The sequence below is a fragment of the Macaca mulatta genome, chromosome 18, assembly GCF_049350105.2.
Source record: "Macaca mulatta isolate MMU2019108-1 chromosome 18, T2T-MMU8v2.0, whole genome shotgun sequence".
Taxonomy (NCBI): domain Eukaryota; kingdom Metazoa; phylum Chordata; class Mammalia; order Primates; family Cercopithecidae; genus Macaca; species Macaca mulatta.
In genome coordinates, this window is record NC_133423.1 from 20,318,515 (window position 1) to 20,336,541 (window position 18,027).

At 33.4% G+C, this 18,027-nt stretch overlaps 1 protein-coding gene across 1 annotated transcript; it reads right to left on the minus strand.

Annotated features, from left to right (window-relative positions):
- Positions 1-691: 691 nt before the first annotated feature.
- LOC100423704 (glutamate decarboxylase 1-like) lies at positions 692-17,315 on the minus strand. Its single transcript, XM_015122127.3, has 4 exons — positions 16,881-17,315; positions 5,329-5,436; positions 3,814-3,903; positions 692-1,863 (listed from the first exon to the last, which is right to left on the minus strand). The coding sequence occupies exons 1-4, from the start codon at positions 16,893-16,895 to the stop codon at positions 1,645-1,647; spliced, it is 432 nt and encodes a 143-aa protein (XP_014977613.3). The 5' UTR covers positions 16,896-17,315; the 3' UTR covers positions 692-1,644.
- Positions 17,316-18,027: the final 712 nt, after the last annotated feature.

Genomic DNA, 18,027 nt, shown 5'->3' on the forward strand with positions numbered 1-18,027 from the left:
TTATAAATATATATTTTATTATTTGTATATAATTTATATACATGTCATATATACTATATTACATTATATATACTATATTATATACATTATAAATACAATTTACACTATATATGTACTATAGAGTATATATGATATATATACAATAAAAATATATTAATTTATATATTATATATAATTTATGTTATAAATTATATAATATATAGAAATATAAAATTATATATTTTATATATTTATACATAATATATTCTATATTTTATATTATATATAAATTTAATATATACTCTATTTTACATATACTATATATAAATATAATTTTATTATACATTATATATTTAATATACTAATTTTATATATAGTGTATAGTATAGTGTATAATATATATTTATATATAATATATAATTATGCATAATATATATTTTGTATATTATATTTTTAAAATATTTACATAAAATGAAATTACATATATGATTATTGATAATTATATATAATCATAAATTATTAATTATATATCATACATAATATATATTAATTGTATATATAATTATATAATTATACTATATTATAATTACATATAATATACTATATTATATATTATATATAATTATAATACTATATTTATATAAAACATTTCTGACTAATGTAGTCAAATTTTAAATATGAAAAATGAACACAATTAGCCTAATTATTTCATTTTATCCTGAGAATGGTCCTGTGAGATAGTGATTATTATTATTTCTACTTTAAGAGAAAAGAAAACAGAGCTGCTTAAGTCCAGTGATTTGACAAACAGCTCAGCTGGTAGGTGGCGTCCATGAATTGCAGCAAAGCGTTTGGCAGATTTTTTTGCCATCCACCCTTAAGAAACCTAGCTAGCTTCAGATTTTGATTGTATTACTTAACAGCATGATGTTAGACACATTATTTAATCTTTAAGCCTTAATCTTCACATTCATGAAATGGAGACAATAAATCATTTAAATCATAATGTCAATCGAGAATTAAATGAGACCATGTAACTTAGGTTAGCAAGTTAGGAAACCATGTGATACATGAGAAGTGTTCATGTGATGTTAGCTATGGTTAATGTATTTTTGGATAATTACAAAAGGGTGTCACCGCAGTTGATCTTTCGTGACATTAAAATGATGTTGCAGAAAAAAGTGAGTTAAATTAGGAGCTTGATAAAAGCTATAGTCACTTCTAAATAAAAATGCAAGGATTAAAAGGCAAATATGTCAGCCCAGTTATTCCCTTCCCTCTCTCTGATCCAAAATAAAGAACATTTATACATCATAATTGTTTGTTTAACAAAGAGAAACATCTTATATGTTTTATCAAGCACATAAAATACATGTTAAGGTATTAAATGTCCACAATGGAATTTCTCTTCTCAAGACGAGAGGTTTTTGTCTCCTATTTACTGATGTATCCTAAGCACACCAAGAAAGTATCTAACATTTAACAGGTGCTAAATATGTATTGAATTATAGCAAATAACAAATACATGAACAAATGTGTGTGCATGTGTATAAACTGGATTCTCTTTCATCTTACATAGCATACAATAATAATTAAAAGTTCTCATTTGTAACATTTTTATAACATTTTCAGTATTCCTTTCTTACTATCTTTAGGAATAGAATTTTAAAGTTGATGTTTACATGGGATATTCAAGTTCACACTGAAGTATGAAAAATCCTTCCCAAGCCTTTCAATTTCATCAATAAGATAGTCAACATTTTTTTGTCTTGTGGCAGGATTAGAGAAAACCATTCGAAAAAAATTTACTTTGTCTCCACGTGGCTGGTAGCTTATCATGACTGTGCCTTCCATCATCATCTGTGCTTTAATCTTTGGAGCAATCTGTGTGTAAATGTAAATATTATTATAAAGAAGTTTTACAAGCAAATACTCTTCCATATTCCAGATGGCTACATAACTGTCATTAGCTTCAAGTAAATTGTAGGCAATTCAAAACCATCAGAGATAATTTTTAAGAAGTAGCTTAGTACAAAAAAATGCAGCATATTCTGTATTCATATTGCAACTCTCATTACCCCATGATTTACAATTACCAACCATAAAGTAATATAAACTTGCTAGACTGCATTAGAGAAAGGCATGTGCCATTTCCTTATAGTTATATGACAATTCAAGTAGAAGTACCTGGGAAAGAGGTAAAATGAAATGGAGAATGGAAAAATATTATCATGTTTTAGTATTATTTGCATTATTTGAATCATTATTGTATATCTTGAGTTTTCCTACAAGGTCACTATTTTGTGGCAAATATAGTTTCTTTGTAAATTTCATAGAGACAAGCTCTATTTAATTGTCTTGTTCAGCTCCTAAAATGGCATCATGCAGGTAGTGTTAGAGCACATTAAAATAACTTTGGCTACTATTATAGGGCAAAGTGACACCAACACTCAGAAAAGCCAAAGATGGTGTTCTATAAGTATGCAATCTGCAAACAATTTACCTTTAAATGTTACAAATGCTATCCATATTTAACTTTCCTATAAGACTGATGGCAGTGCAGAAGCAAATATACATATTTATGCATGTGTAAATATATACACACATACAATTATATATACACACACACACACACACATACAATTCTATCATTCAAGAGTCAGGAATTTTATTTGGTTTCCTTCTCTAATTAATATTTTATTCAATATAACAATACCATCTTGGGTATTTTTTAGTGTCTGTAATATTGTGAGAAATTGTTTAATAGTCTTGGCTTGCCCTCCAGTCAGGAACACGTGTAGAACTCTAAGAGGCTGAGTGGTTTGGGTGTGCCTCTAGAAGCCACCTTGCTTCTGGCTAACTCAGTTGGTGGTAGCTACCCTAGTGGAAGGTGTATATGCTTAGGAAAAAAAAAATAAGAGCTTCACTTTGTCCTTGCCTCAAACCATAACATATTTACATAACAGTACTGTGAAAAGCAAAAAGGAAAACAAAAACTCCATTTTCTCTTACAAGCCCATTGAAACTTACTAATGATGATAGAAAATTTTGATGGCCTTAAACATTAATGTCAGACAATTTTTTTTCAACTTACCTTAGGGCAACTCAAATTATGTAAAAAACGTGGTTGAACTATCAGCTAATTCAGAAAGTGGTGGTAATATTATAAAATAAGTATTATGATACATGCTTAAGATTAGGCAAAAGCTCATATTAAATATATGGCTAAATAGCATACAGTGGTGATAATGTCCACTTTAAATAAGACAATCAGATGAAATATTCTCATTCTATGACATTCATTTGAATTCTTTTCAGTATTGTTAATGGATCTATAATAAAATATCTATCAGATTCTTGCTCAATTTATGATAAATATTTTAAAATTGATAACATTTCATGAAGTGTCTCGTCTGTTTTTCTTTGGAATTGTAGTTATCTATACTTTTTATTCTCTCCTACTAATTTTTCAAGCCAACTAAGGACAAGGATTCTGTCTTATTCATTTTTTAAGTTTCAACTCCTACTGGCACACCTGGGAAATATTAACTAATGAATAAATTAACCAAAGGGTATGAATTTCAGCTGATTGCATATTAGGCATTGAAATATTTTTTCGATACATAACTAATGACTGGATTAATTTCAAAATGACTAATGGGTTGAGTTATCAACCCATTAATCAGTGAGTCCCATATAATTATTAAACCAGTAGCTTGGAATCATATGACCACCAATCCACTAACGAAACTAAATAGACTCATTAAAAGTCAATATTAAAATTAGAAATAAAAATACCACATACCAAATATTTAAAAAAAAACAAACCCTTACCTTTTGGAGTTCTTGATGTCTTTGAAAACCTTTTGGAATACGTTTAAGCCTTGCTGGGAAATACCAGAAGCAGACATTGGTGGACTCAGGCTAAATCAAAGAAAAATACTTTACAAGTATCCATTAAAACTCCACTTAATTCTTTAGTGACTTTATTATTTCAGAAGTACTTTAATTTATTTCACTTAATGTTTATGTATTTAAATAAAGGTTTTCTCCTGTGCTTAGCACATGCCAGGGCCTGGATGCAGAGATAAAAGAAGTAGCTACTTTCCTCAGAGAGGGCCTAGTCTGGCATGGGATCTGCTTGTTTCTCCAATAAACTCTCCCATCATAATTCTTGAGGATTTTCATATGTGTGTGATCATCTTCCCCATATTCTGGTTTATGAATTCCTTCAAATTTCCATTCATCCATGCCATGACCATTACTTCAACTATTTTAAACAAATAATGAGAGCATCAGTTTTGTATTTGAGAAAGATCACTCAAGTTGAAGTAAAGATAACTGATTTCGAGGGAAATATTATTGAAGATAGGAGAATATTAGTAAATAGAATGTTCTCATCATTCAGGAGAGAATGAAAAGGACTTCACTGAAGGCCTAGCTGTAGTGTAGATAGGAGTGCTTCCATTTCCAAAAGCTTCAAGGGAGAGAATTCATCAGCATGATGACCAACGTCAGGCTTTCAAGATGAATTCAAGGTTTCTGGCTTAGATGACTGAGTGTCATTCACATAGACAAAGGATGAAAGGGAACTTAAGTGAGCTATCAAAGCTTATTTCAGAGAGGAAATTAAACTGTCAGATTGTGTGTAGTATTAAAAACAAAGTTTAGTTTCCACTTAAAGCAGAGGAATAAGCAAATATTAAGATAATAACATAGAGCGAGACAATTTAGAAGATAGACAAGGTACCTTTGTTTCTTAATAGGTACTCTTATTAGAACGATTTACTGTGTGCCAGTAGAAGGTTTACTGAGCCTTAAAGATTGATATACAATGTAATGCTAGCAAAATTCTCAAATCTGTCATTAATATCAGCTTAGTGACTTGATAACAATGTACCAAAGATTATTATAATTTAAAGCCTACCTTCTCTTATTTTATCTACTGTCTAGAAATGCAATTGCCTACTCTAAGATACAAAACAAACAAACAAACAAAAAAACTAAGAACAATTAAATTACATTTTATTTAGTGCCAGAGATGCCCGGAAACACAGTTAAAAGCAAACAGTTTCATTGTTTTAAAAATGTAAAAATTGAATGTACTTATTAACGTAGTCTTTTGGACTCTTTGCTTATAAGACAAAGAAATTAAAAATGTTTTAAAACCTAACTTACATGAACTCAGGTAAAATAAAATACTTACAATAATTAAGTGTACCCATAAGGTTCTCCCAACACATGAGATAAGTAGTAGATTCAGATAAAAATACTCAGAAAAGAAAATAGAGATCAATTAAATTATCTCAAAAATTAATTAAAAAATAAAAAGCTAAGAGTCCTCCTTACCTCTGCATCAAACAGAAGCTTAAAGTTATCTTTTTTCTTTAAAACCTTATAGAAGTATTTTGCAAGTTCCATATATCTGTTGATTTGTCCCTCAAAGCCAAGGGTTCCCTGTAATTTTAAAATAAATCAAATCAAAGGTTCAATTTAAGTAAGAACTTTAAATTACCTTCAAGATGTTCCTCAAATTTATTTAATGTGCTTTAGTATCTGTGAAACTCAGACTCATATATTCAACTACCTATTCAAAGCTCCACTTTGGTGACTAATTACTTCTTACTGATGACTAATTACATCTTAAATGACATGTTCAAAACTGAAATATTGATGTTTCTATATGCAACTTGTTTCTACCAGTCTTCTCAATCTCAAAATACGTAAATTCTACTTTCAAGTTGCTACGGCCCAAAAGATTGCAGTTGTTCTCACCCTGGACCCTCCTCTTTTTCTCACACTCCACACCTAATATTGTGGCAAATTTCATTGGGCTTACTTTTTGATATGGTTTGACTCTTTCCCCACCCAAACCTCATCTTGAATTGTAGCTCCCATAATCCCCACGTGTCCTGGAACGGACCCAGTAGAGGTAACTGAATCATGGGGGTGGTTACTCCCATGCTGTTCTCATGATAGTGAGTGAGTTCTCACGAGATCTGATGGTTTCCTAAGGGGCTTTTCCCCCCTTCACTCGGCACTTCTTGCTACCACCATGAGAAGAAGGTCATGTTTGCTTCCCCTTCTGCCATGAGTGTAAGTTTCCTGGGCCTCCCCAGCCATGCTGTCACTTAAACCTCTTTTCTTTATAAATCACCCAGTTCTGGGTATGTTTTTATTAGCACCATGAGAATGGACAAATATACCTTCAAAATCTAATTAGAATTTGATATTTCTTAACATATTCACTGTCACTATGTCAGCCCAATCACTCTCTGCTTCATTACTGAAACTACTTCCTGACTGATCTTTCTGCTTGCGTCCAGGATAGATTGCCCATGTTGAGGCCATGCCATTCACATTTACTTTAGGCTTATGTAGTGTAGAGACTTTCCAGTCCTATGAGGTGGTACTTGAGTATATTCTCAGTAATTAAGTGATCTTTGTGATCAAGGTTTGCTTTATGGGTATACAAGCTACACAGTTGCACAGGGCTCCCATACTCAAAAGGGTTTCATATCAGTTGAAAGATCTGCTATCACAGTTCTGAAATTCTTTAAAGTTTTATTTTGGGCTTGCGTTTTGTAAGCAGAGTCCAATGGGACAATGAAGCATGCACATAAGCTAAGGATATACATGCAACATAAATGTCTACCATGTTTTAACACCTCATTTATACATAGCATTTGCAATGCACCATAAGCATAGAATTCCAGTGGACTCATGATACATAGGAGCCCAGTCACACTCATTGTCAGTGCAGTGTAAGCGTGCTGCATCTACAACATACAATACAGTAAGTGAGGATGCTGGGAGTCCCAAAAGGCCACACTTTCTGTTTAAACTAGGACTTGTTTCTAATGCAGGAAGAAAGCTGTAATGTTCTAAGAAACATTAATAGTCAAGTAACCCTTTTCTATCCATTCTTACTTGTGTTACTTCCCTGTGTTAACCATACTCACCCCACTCTGGCCACACTGATATCCTGTTGTGCATTATACAAAGTAGGCGGGCTCTGTCTCAAAGTTTTTAAATTGTGTTTCCTTTTAGCTATGCTTCTCCTAAATGCAGCATTACCTCCTCTTCACTTTTTTGAGATTTTTGTTGAAATATAACCTTTTATTGGCGATGATCATTCTATTTAACATTATAAATACTCATTATCCCTAGCACTCCTTATTCTTTTTTTTTTTTTTTTTTTTTTTGAGACAGAGTCTCTTTGTTACCCAGGCTGGAGTGCAGTGACACAATTTCCGCTTACTGCAAGCTCCGCCTCCTGGGTTCACACCATTCTCCTGCCTCAGCCTCCCAAGCAGCTGGAACTACAGACACCCGCCACCACGCCTGGCTAATTTTCTTTTTTTGTATTTTTAGTAGAGATGGGGTTTCACCGTGTTAGCCAGGATGGTCTCGATCTCCTGACCTTGTGATCCACCTGCCTCCCAAAATGCTGGGATTACAGGCGATTCCTTATTCTTTTTAAATGTCTTATTTTTCTCCCTAGGAAATAGGGATATACACACACACACACACACACACACAAAAATGATTCATCTATGTATATATATATAAACCAAAATACGTTGTAAGTTTTGATTGTAAGAACTTATCACACTTGGCAACTCACAACTGCAAACAAACACACTGTTAGTCTCTGAAATGCCTAGGAATATGTAGGATTAAATGTCAATGAACTAATTTCTTGAGATAACCACTTTATCATTTGACATTATGCCAGGTATTTTTTTTTTCCTGAGGGCAATTATTTCAGGGGAAATTACTGGTAGTTAAAAATAAATCAAAACAAACTTATAGAAAAGTTAATCGAAATTATTGAAAAAGAATATTCTGTCTCTTAATTCTGAAGAAATGAGGCTAAGGACCATTGAAGTAGTTGCCATAGAGCATAACACTCTCCAGAAATTTTTCCTATAGAATCTTTTGGTAACATTCACACATGTTGAAATGACAATAAAAAATATTATGCCATGTGTCCATATAGTGAATGCATTTTTAAATTTCTTGGAAAAATATCTACAAAGATTAAATAGCAAAGACCATGGCAACTTTAGTCTAAACTTTAAGAAATTCTGTTAGACCAGGTCCTCCCAAAAGCAGATGCCAAGATGGGATTAAAAATGCTCAACACTTGTATTGGTGGAAGTCCCTGTGGGAAAGACAGAGGAGAGAGAGCTGATTAGACTGGGAGAGCCATCAGATAGTGAACAAGTCTGGCTCTAAGTAAAAGGGATGTTAAGGGGAGGTAGGGGAGCAGCATCCATGACTACCATAAAGTCTGAGGAAGATTTAGAAAGGCCACAAGTATATTTATGCCAAGTCAGCTTTGAGAGGACTCTCCTGTCTCCTAGGAATGAGGACTGTCATAGAGTCCTTGCCAATTCAGTCACTGCCTGGAACACCCTTTGGGAAGCACAGACTCAAGGTAAAGGCAATGGTGGATTTTAGAGGAGCAGATGAGGCTCTTGCACAGTTAAGCTTTCCGTAGCGTTCTCATGGCCAGATTCATTTTATGGTTCCAGAACCTGTCCAATTCACGTAAAACATTCATCTCAAAGTAGGCTTTTGCATTATATTTATTTTTGCATACATAAGTAATGTTTGTGGAATCTTATATTTCTATATGTTTTTTCTCTGATGTTTAAAATCTGTCACAGTATTTTATATAATTAATTACATTTGTAAGAAATCTAAATTTTGTTAATCATGGCTCCTCTTTTGCAATAAACAAAGTATTCATTGTATAATTAAAGCAAATGAGAACAAAATAGAGTTTTTTAATTTATATTTTTAGATTTTCTCTTAATGCCCATTATTTTGGCAAGAGTACTAATGGTGGCTCACTTAAAAATATTTAAATATTTAATAATTATAAAAATAATTATAAATTATGATAACAAATTTTCAAGTCAACTCCTTTCTTTCAAGCTCACTACAGATTTTTACCTGAACCTAATTTTCACCATGTAGGAATGTAACTTTTAAGTAAAAAACCTTCCACTATACTGAGTTTTTGTCAACCAGTCCTTGAGATAGTCCTGAATACGTAATATCTATAGATGCATCATTTTTATGCCATATTCTCTGTATGCAAAAAAATTATGAATCTGATTTCTTATCACTATCCTGTGTGCATTTTGCCATTCTTATAGTGCTATGAATTGTATCGAGACAGCCAACAAGAACTTGTGGAAAGAAACATACATGTGGAAAGAAACATACATGTTGGCTATAGATGAGTAGCCAGGTCTCATCTAAAACTCTATTGCTTAGAGTTAGTTCTCCCCATCCATCAGTAAGCTACTGTTTCTGTATATACTTACTAGACATAATAATACTGAAATTGCCTTTGCAAAAATTATAACAGTGAGAAAAATTGAACCTGACTCCATGTTGCTTCCTCAGTGTAGGCCAAGCTAACTATGGGAGAAATTTAGTTTATAGTTTAACTTTAAAACAACAATGATAACAGTCCCTTCCCAAAACTAACCTTGTCCTTGCTCAAGAACTGAATCAACCTTTCTAAAACTAACAAATTAGTCACAAGGTTAGAATTATAGTTTAGGAGTCATATAGACAGAGGACACAAGATTTTTAGCCTCTGCAATTACTCCTAAAGATCACATCACTATTGTAAACCCTAAGATTTGTGCTTCAGGTATTTTTTAATCCCTGCATTCTAATGGACCAGCTGGGATCACCTGGGCTGATAACCCACACCAAGAAACCGCCTTATCTGGTCTTGGGATCCCCACCCAGGAAATGACTTAGCACAAGAATACAGCTTTCATCTCCTGTGATAACATCCCTGACTCGACCAAGTATAATTTGGTAGGCAAGGGGTTCGGGAAGTAGCCCCATTCCCTAGCTCCCTGTCTACCAAATTATATTTGAAAACCCCTAGCCTCAGAGTTTTCAGGAAGGCTGATTTGAGAAATAAACTTCCATCCTTCCACTTTGCTGGCCCTGCAGTTATTAAACTCTTTCTCTATTGAACTCTTTCTCTATCAAACTCTTTCTCTATTGCAATACCACTGTCTCAGTGCATTGGTTTTATCTGTGAAGCAAGAAAGAAGAACCTGCTGGGCAAGTACAATACGTATCCAGCAGAATTATTGGAAAATAAAAGCGAGATAACACATGTAAAGGTCCTAGCACAATAAATGTTCAATAAGTGGTAGGTCCATTTTGGTGAGTTAACGTATTAATGTTTTCAATCCTTATTACCAAAGTATTCAAAGTGAGTTACCAGTATATATATATATATAGATATAGATATACACACACATGTATATATGCATATATATACATGTACATATATATTACAGTGTTTTTTAGAAATATAGATATCTGAACAAGATGATTATAAATTTACAAAAAAGTAGTCAATGAGGCTGGGCACAGTGGCTCACGCCTCTAATCCCAGCACTTTGGGAGGCTGAGGCGGGCAGATCACGAGGTCAGGAGATCGAGACCACAGTGAAACCCTGTCTCTACTGAAAATACAAAAATTATCCAGGTGTGGTGGCGGGCGCCTGTAGTCCCAGCTACTCGGGAGGCTGAGGCAGGAGAATGGCGGGAACCCAGGAGGCAGAGCTTGCAGTGAGCCAAGATTGCGCCACTGCACTCCAGCCTGGGTGACAGAGTGAGACTGTGTCTCAAAAAAAAAAAAAAAAGTAGTCAATGAATGTAAAAACGTTAGAAGAGAAAATGAGTGCCAAGGTATTACACACCAACTGAAAAAGGACCATGAATTTGCCTCTGTGATTCATTTTACAGATTGTATTATTCTATTTGTGTTTTGTACTAAGAATTTCATACCCACTTAAACAAAAAGTTAACTGATGTGGAGCATAACTACTCTTAATACTGACACCAGAGAAAAATCCCTTGTGATTCACAAAGAGGATGGTGTGCACTGGACAAAGTCTTCAACACATGACTATACATCCTTTCACACTTTCTTTAGGACTTTTCTTTATCATGCCACTTGATATGGGACAACCCATGAAAGAAAACCTAAAAGTAATTCAGTCAATATAAGAAAAATACTTCATGTTCCTGCATGATTAGGGCTCTCTGAGCAAAATTACTAACAACCTGGGCTAAAGGACTAGTGAATAATGAACAAGACTTGGAACTTTTAAAATTAGAAGATGTCTTCTTTTTTTCCATACCCATTTGGTTTTCACATTCTGTTACTACTGATGCCCTTTGTGGTGGAGGCATATGCTGTCTTTTCCCATTGAAGGAGTATTTAAACCTTTGCTATCTATCTCCACAGGAGTCAAATATTTTCATTCTGTCCTAGAAGGAGGTAGAGATCTTTCTCTCCTCCCCTGAAAGAATATTTGTTTGAAATCCAGAGTATAAGATCTCATAGGTCCCACACCTCCATGTACCAGCTCCTACATAAGATTCCAGTTTCACAATTTTAGGGTTTCCTGCAGGATAGTATAAATCTCCTTTGTACCTGTAGGCTAAGATGCCCTCATGGTGGTGTCTGAAGAGGAAAATAGAGTGTTTGAGTGTCTATGCTAAGATATTCTGTAAGTAAATAATTTATCTTTCTCTGATCTAAAAAGCCTCATGTTTATTTTAAGGCTAAAATTTTCAAAAGTATGGATATTAAAAATACATCAGTTAAGTCAATTTTATAAAAGGCCAAACAGTGACCCAGGTGACAGCTCTCTAAAATAGAGTAGAATAGAATTTATCAGAGTTTCATATATTACAAGGGTTTTTCCCCCTAAAATTTGTTTGATTACATTTTGTGTATATGGATGTGGGTTATTACATTAACATAAATGTATTTATTTCTTACAGTAGGTTGTGTTAAAAAGTTCTAATGTCACGCATTTATTGATGAACTATATGATCATTTAGATAACTGCATAATTATAACTTCTTTTAAAAAATATTTTGATAAGTGCTGAACATTTGTTCAAGATTGAACCTCATGACAAGTATTTAGGTATATACACTGTTATTTAAGCTAGGTCAAGCTACATGCTTTGATTGGCAGCTAAGCTATTATATATGAGAACTGGTAACCTCTTACAAAGTTGATAAACTTTATAAAAATATTTACAAAATGCTATCTGTATAGAAGTGGGTTGAGAAACATTGGAATTATCAGTGTCCAAAATTTACACAAGGCTGCACAGGTGCAAAAATTTGAGCTTTAAAGTCTTTTAAGTTTACCCAAAATTCCAAATTGTCCATTTAAAAATCTTCAGGAAAAGAATTTACAGAATGCATATCTTAGAATAATAAAAATTATCTGTGAAACTTCAAAGTTTATATAATTGCCAAGTGTAATCCTGTGTTACTGATTATATAGATATCGGTATCAAATGTTGGCTATATAATAGGTTCTTGATGGATGATTTCTATGATGTCTTCGCTTTTGGAATACCAAATTTCTAACAAAAGAAATGACTTCAAATTAAACAGTAGGGCTAATAATACATGAAAGATTCTTTTAGTTCATGTCAAACCTTTGATCTACACAGAACCTAATGTCCGTCTTTCTATAGAGGACTAGGAAGGGGGTGAAAGAAATAGCTTTATAAAATGTTGTTGGTTATTTCAGTTAAACATAAATAATGGGCAAGAGGAGGGTGCAGAACATATACTTTTTATTGTATAATATTTGGAGAAACTGTATCTGCAGACCCTGATCCTGAAGTAGATGGATCTTTTAGGCAATAGGTAAGTATTCACATCTGAGAATCAATATTGACTTCAGGTAGCTTGACCCATTATCACTATTAATAAAGGTGAAAAAGAGACCTAAAAAGGTACTAACACATTTTTATGTTTCTAACGTGTTTTTTATTCCTGAAATGTCATAGAGTACATGGTAATGGTGGGACTGCCAAATATTCTTGTCACCTCAGTTAGAATTTTGACTTGAGAAATCACTTGCAATTTGCAGTTAGAAAGGCGGCAGTTTTCTTGAGAGATATTTAGGAAAATAATGGAACCATAATTTGGGATTCATAGAGTTCTAAAAATCAATGGAATCATCTAAACATTGGATGCAAATAACGATGACCTAAATAACCACAGATTGAATAAAGGTAAACACACTGGCAATGGAAGTAGCTTATACTTGAAACAGTTCTTAAAAATTCAAGAGCCAAAAACTCCTCTGCAGAATTTAAATTATATTCCTTTACTTAGTCATTTATATTTTCTTGTGACCAAAATCATGAAACGTGAAATGAGTTAAAAGATTAGTCTGTGACTTTAGCTATTTTCATATGATTCATATCATGTAACAATGACCATAATCATAGATAATTATGATTGAATTTTTGACTCCACCATAAGCTTTTATGTAATAGGTGTGAGACATGAATATGCAATGACTATCTGCATATTGATCCTATAATTGTAACAAAACAATTAATTATGCTGGACATTTGACCACATTCTGATGATTTTCATAAATGTCTCCTTTCATATTCTTTTCTCTATTGTCCTTTCAAAATAGCAGTACATAATAAACTTTAACACCATTAAAATCATTCTTAGTAATTTTGACTCAGTATTTACTGTCACCTCTTGTCTCTGGTAGATTTGGTACAGTTTCTGAAAGGATTTCCTGTTTAAATTCTGGGTTATTTTCTCTTAGCATTTACAAATGAAAACCAGGCATGCTTTCATTATGTTGATTTGTTTTTTTCAGCTTGTAAAGCTAAAATGTATAAAGCTTGTGAAGCTGAAATGTGTCATAAAAAAGTATCAAGATGCCCCAAGCCCGATAATATAAAAATTGTACTTTATGTTAATTGAAAATAACTTGTGACAATGATAACTCTTTAGGTTATATGGTGAATTATAGCAATATAGGTGTTTATATGTAATATTTTATTTAAACTCAACTGTATCTGTATAAAGAGGTAGGTACACATAATTGTACAAACGAAGAGCCTGAATCTGAGATAATTTAAATGACTTGTCTAGGTTCTTTGCAAATTACAATATTCTTGTGATATTTCTCAAATTTCCCCTGCTATTAGAGTTATATGAAGAGTCAAAGACACCTAAGCTCTACTTATTTTGAATATAACATCATACTTTTATGTTCATTAGGACTAGAGAATATTAAGTTTGAGTCTATAATATGTTTATATTTAGTCAAAGTTACATATGTTGAAAGTGTTAATAGGAAAAGGAAGTGTTGTATAAATTGCTTTAAGTACCAGGGAAAGGTCAATAATTGACTGTCTCCTAACCTCATTAAATCAATATTTCTGTCTATTCCATTTTTGTAGTGGGCAGGTAAATACAGATGGGGAAAAGCAACTTGGAGAATTGGTGTAAATGTAAAGTTACAACCACAAATCTCAAGTGGACCTTCAGCACCTCTCCACAGTCCGACTAGAGTTCCCTGGCCAATCCTCCATTGCCTAGATAATTTTTCATACTTTCATTCAACTCACTAAATCTCCAGTGTCACTTCACTCCTCACAATTTCAGTAGATGATCTTGTTTCTTGCTCTTTAACAAAATAGGAATACTAAGCAAATAACATTGTAGAACCAAGTATGCCATCCTACCTATTTGTATATGGTGTCTCCTCTAGTTATTAGGTTGGTGCAAAAGTAATTGTGGTTTTTGCCACTTTTTAATGGTAAAAACCAATTAAAAATAGTAGCAAAAACGGAAATTTCTTTTTCATCAACCCAATACAACAGATGGGTTGTACCTTACTCCAGATAGGATGAGCCTATCTGGAGTTTAATTGTAAACTACATCACTTGCTCACCTTTTGCATAAAACAAAGCACCCATTCCAGTTTTTCACTTTCTTTTTACATAACCATGTTTTTCCATCTATTGGACTATGACAAAAAGTATATTTGTATGCTATAATAAAGCTGATCTAAAACAACAAAAACAAAAATCCCTTTGGATATTAATTTCCCTCCAGCTACCACTGTGTCTCTTTTGCCCTTTATAGTCAATCTCCTCAAAACACTTTTCTACATTCGCTTTTTTCATTTCCTCACTTTCTATTCTCACACAACTGTTCTTACTGAGGTCACTACTGAACAATAATGAAGCATTTAATTTTCTGAGATCACTACTGAACAATAATGAAGTATTTAATTTTCTGAAATCACTACTGAACAATAATGAAGTATTTAATTTTCAATTTCCAGTTCTCATTTTAGTCAAGCAATACACATAGTTTGATATAGTATCATTCTTTGTTTGCTGAAATTATTTCTTCCCATAGATTTGGTGACACCTCGCTGTTTTTTCTTTCCTTTTTTTTTTTTTTTTTTTTTTTTGATGGAGTTTCACTCTGTTGCCAGGCTGTAGTGCAGTGGCACAATCTCGGCTCACTGCAACCTCTGCCTCCAGGGTTCAAGTGATTCTCCTGCCTCAGCCTCCCAAGTAGCTGGGATTACAGGCACGCGCCACCACGCCCAGCTAATTTTTGTATTTTTAGTAGAGACAGGGTTTCACCATGTTGGCCAGGATGGTCTCAATCTCTTGACCGCAGGTGATCTGCCTGCCTCAGCCTCCCAAAGTGCTGGGATTACTTACAGGCATGAGCCACGGTGCCCGGCCGATACCTCACCTTCTTTGTTATCCTTTTATATACTTTGGTTACACTTCAGAGTGTCCCTGGTTGCATCTTTTCTGCTTCTCCTTGATTTCCATGTTTTAAGTTTCCTTTCCCTGCCTTCTCTTGTTTCTACCTACGGTCAGTCCCATGACTTCAAATACTATCTACATGTAATAATTTTAAATGTATATTATCTTCCACAACTTCCAACTGAATCTCAATTCACTATTCAACATCTTCACTTTATCTGTCAGTCTTAACTTAATAAAAACTGTATTTCCATGATACAAAACAGTTCTTTCCATCACCTTCTTAAATTCAGGATATTACTCTTTTCTCCTAGTTGCTCAGATCAAAATGGTTGGAATGTTCTTTCACTCCCTTCTTCTTATACCCTACATCCAATCCATCAGTAAATCCTATTTATTTTACCTTAGAACTACTCTAGGATCCAACTACTTTTAGGTCAATCCACCATCATGTCTTGCCTAGATCACTGGAAGAACCTCCTAACTAACCATATTGCTTCTCTTCTCTTCCCTGCCATGCATTTATCATAAGAAGCCAAAACCATTCCCTTTACAACATAATCTGATTCTGTCTCTCCTTGGTGATTTTATGTAACACTGAAAACAATATCCAAAGTCCTTGTTCTTAATGCATGACGTGTCATCACTCTATATTCTCTAAGCTCCCTTGGTTTTTTTAAATAGCATTTCTAGCTAACTCATTGATTATTGTCTATAGCACCCAAACTCTCCACAACCCTCCCAAACATAACTTACATGAGAAAAGGAAATTTGATTTCTTTGCTCACTGCGTTCCCCAGCACCTAGACTGCCTAGACTGTAAAATAGTGCTCAACAAATTAAGAGTAAATTGTTAAACTTCATCAATATGGATGGTACATTGCTACAGAGTAATTTAAATGTGAATGAATCAGACTGTTCCTATAGTCTCCAGTTTCATTATTCCCTCTTTACAACCCATGCATTTCAGACACTTACACATCTGTTTGGCACCTGACAACATTGAGAGGTTCTCATCTTAGAAACACCCGAGGTTCATGTATTCTCTACTACCTTGTGGTGTAAAATGTCAAAATCCCAAATAAATAATGAAAATCATTAACTTGATTAGTTAAATATGTTCTTGTTAAAAACCAGATTATCATAGCCCTAAAACTTTAAAATTTTGGTTTTTTTTCCCCAAATACACATATTAATATGAGCCTTACCCCCTTTCTTTTCTACTCCAATAAAAAGTTGAATGAGTAAAAGATGACAAATTCCTACCTTTGCTTTCCACATTAACCATAGCCTGAAGATATCAACATGTCGGCCACACTGAATAGTTTTATCCCCAGTGTCAAAGTCAACATTGTAGAGTTTATCTGATGGGAAAGATAGTCAGCTTGCATCTGATTACATGCATCTAGAAGACCCTAAAAAAGAAAAAAACATATCTAACATGTAAGTCAGGTAGATTTCAATAAGAAACCACAATTATTTATTTCACTTAACTTACTATTTCCAATTTGAATGCAAATTTAGGTAGAATTTTACATATTTAATATAGAAATATATTCTTTTTTGAAAATGTTTGAGCATATTCAGTTGTTTTTTTGGATTTATCTGGAATATGCAGGTGGTGCAATTTGGTGAATACTTGTCTACTTTTTAAAACTTAAATGCCTTGAAGTCTTGCTGCTATTTTGAAATTATGTGACTGTTTTTTAATAATGTTAGTGAAAACTGACTGCCTAGTCCATTTTAACTAAACTATCCTGTGAACCAACGGTGTAGATGCCAAATAAACAGCTCGGATGACCATAGTATATGAAGAATAAAATAATCCATGCATTTAATCCATTTATTTAATTTTATCTTTTTCTAGCCTTTTGTCTCATATAAAAAATGTGGAAAACATTCCTCCTCGGTGTTAAAGACTTCAGGAAGCTTTATTTTGGAAGATTAAGAAATAATCACTAGAAAAGGACATGTTACCCATCATTGAGACAGAAATGATTTTCTCCGTGTGTATGTTGCTTCAGCACAACAAAACCTAAGGTTATGTGCCCTGATGGGGTATAATTTAAATGTAACTTAAGCAGAACTATTTGTACAAGAGGTAAATAGCATTATATGTATTATGTGTTTGTTATGTGCTTGCCACCTCACATGACATCATGTGATCCTCATGGAAAACCGATGGTATAGGTACTATAATGACATCATTTTTATAGATTGAAGAAACTGAAAATGTTAACATGTTTGTTAAGTAATTTTTAAGAACATATATCTATACAATGATGAATCTGGGAGCTGACAAAAGGGCAGTCTGACTTGAGGTTTGTGGAAACCCAACATCCTACGGAAGATAACTCACACTCACACTCTGTTTCAGGATAGGCTTGTGATCTACAGGAAAGACCACAGTGTG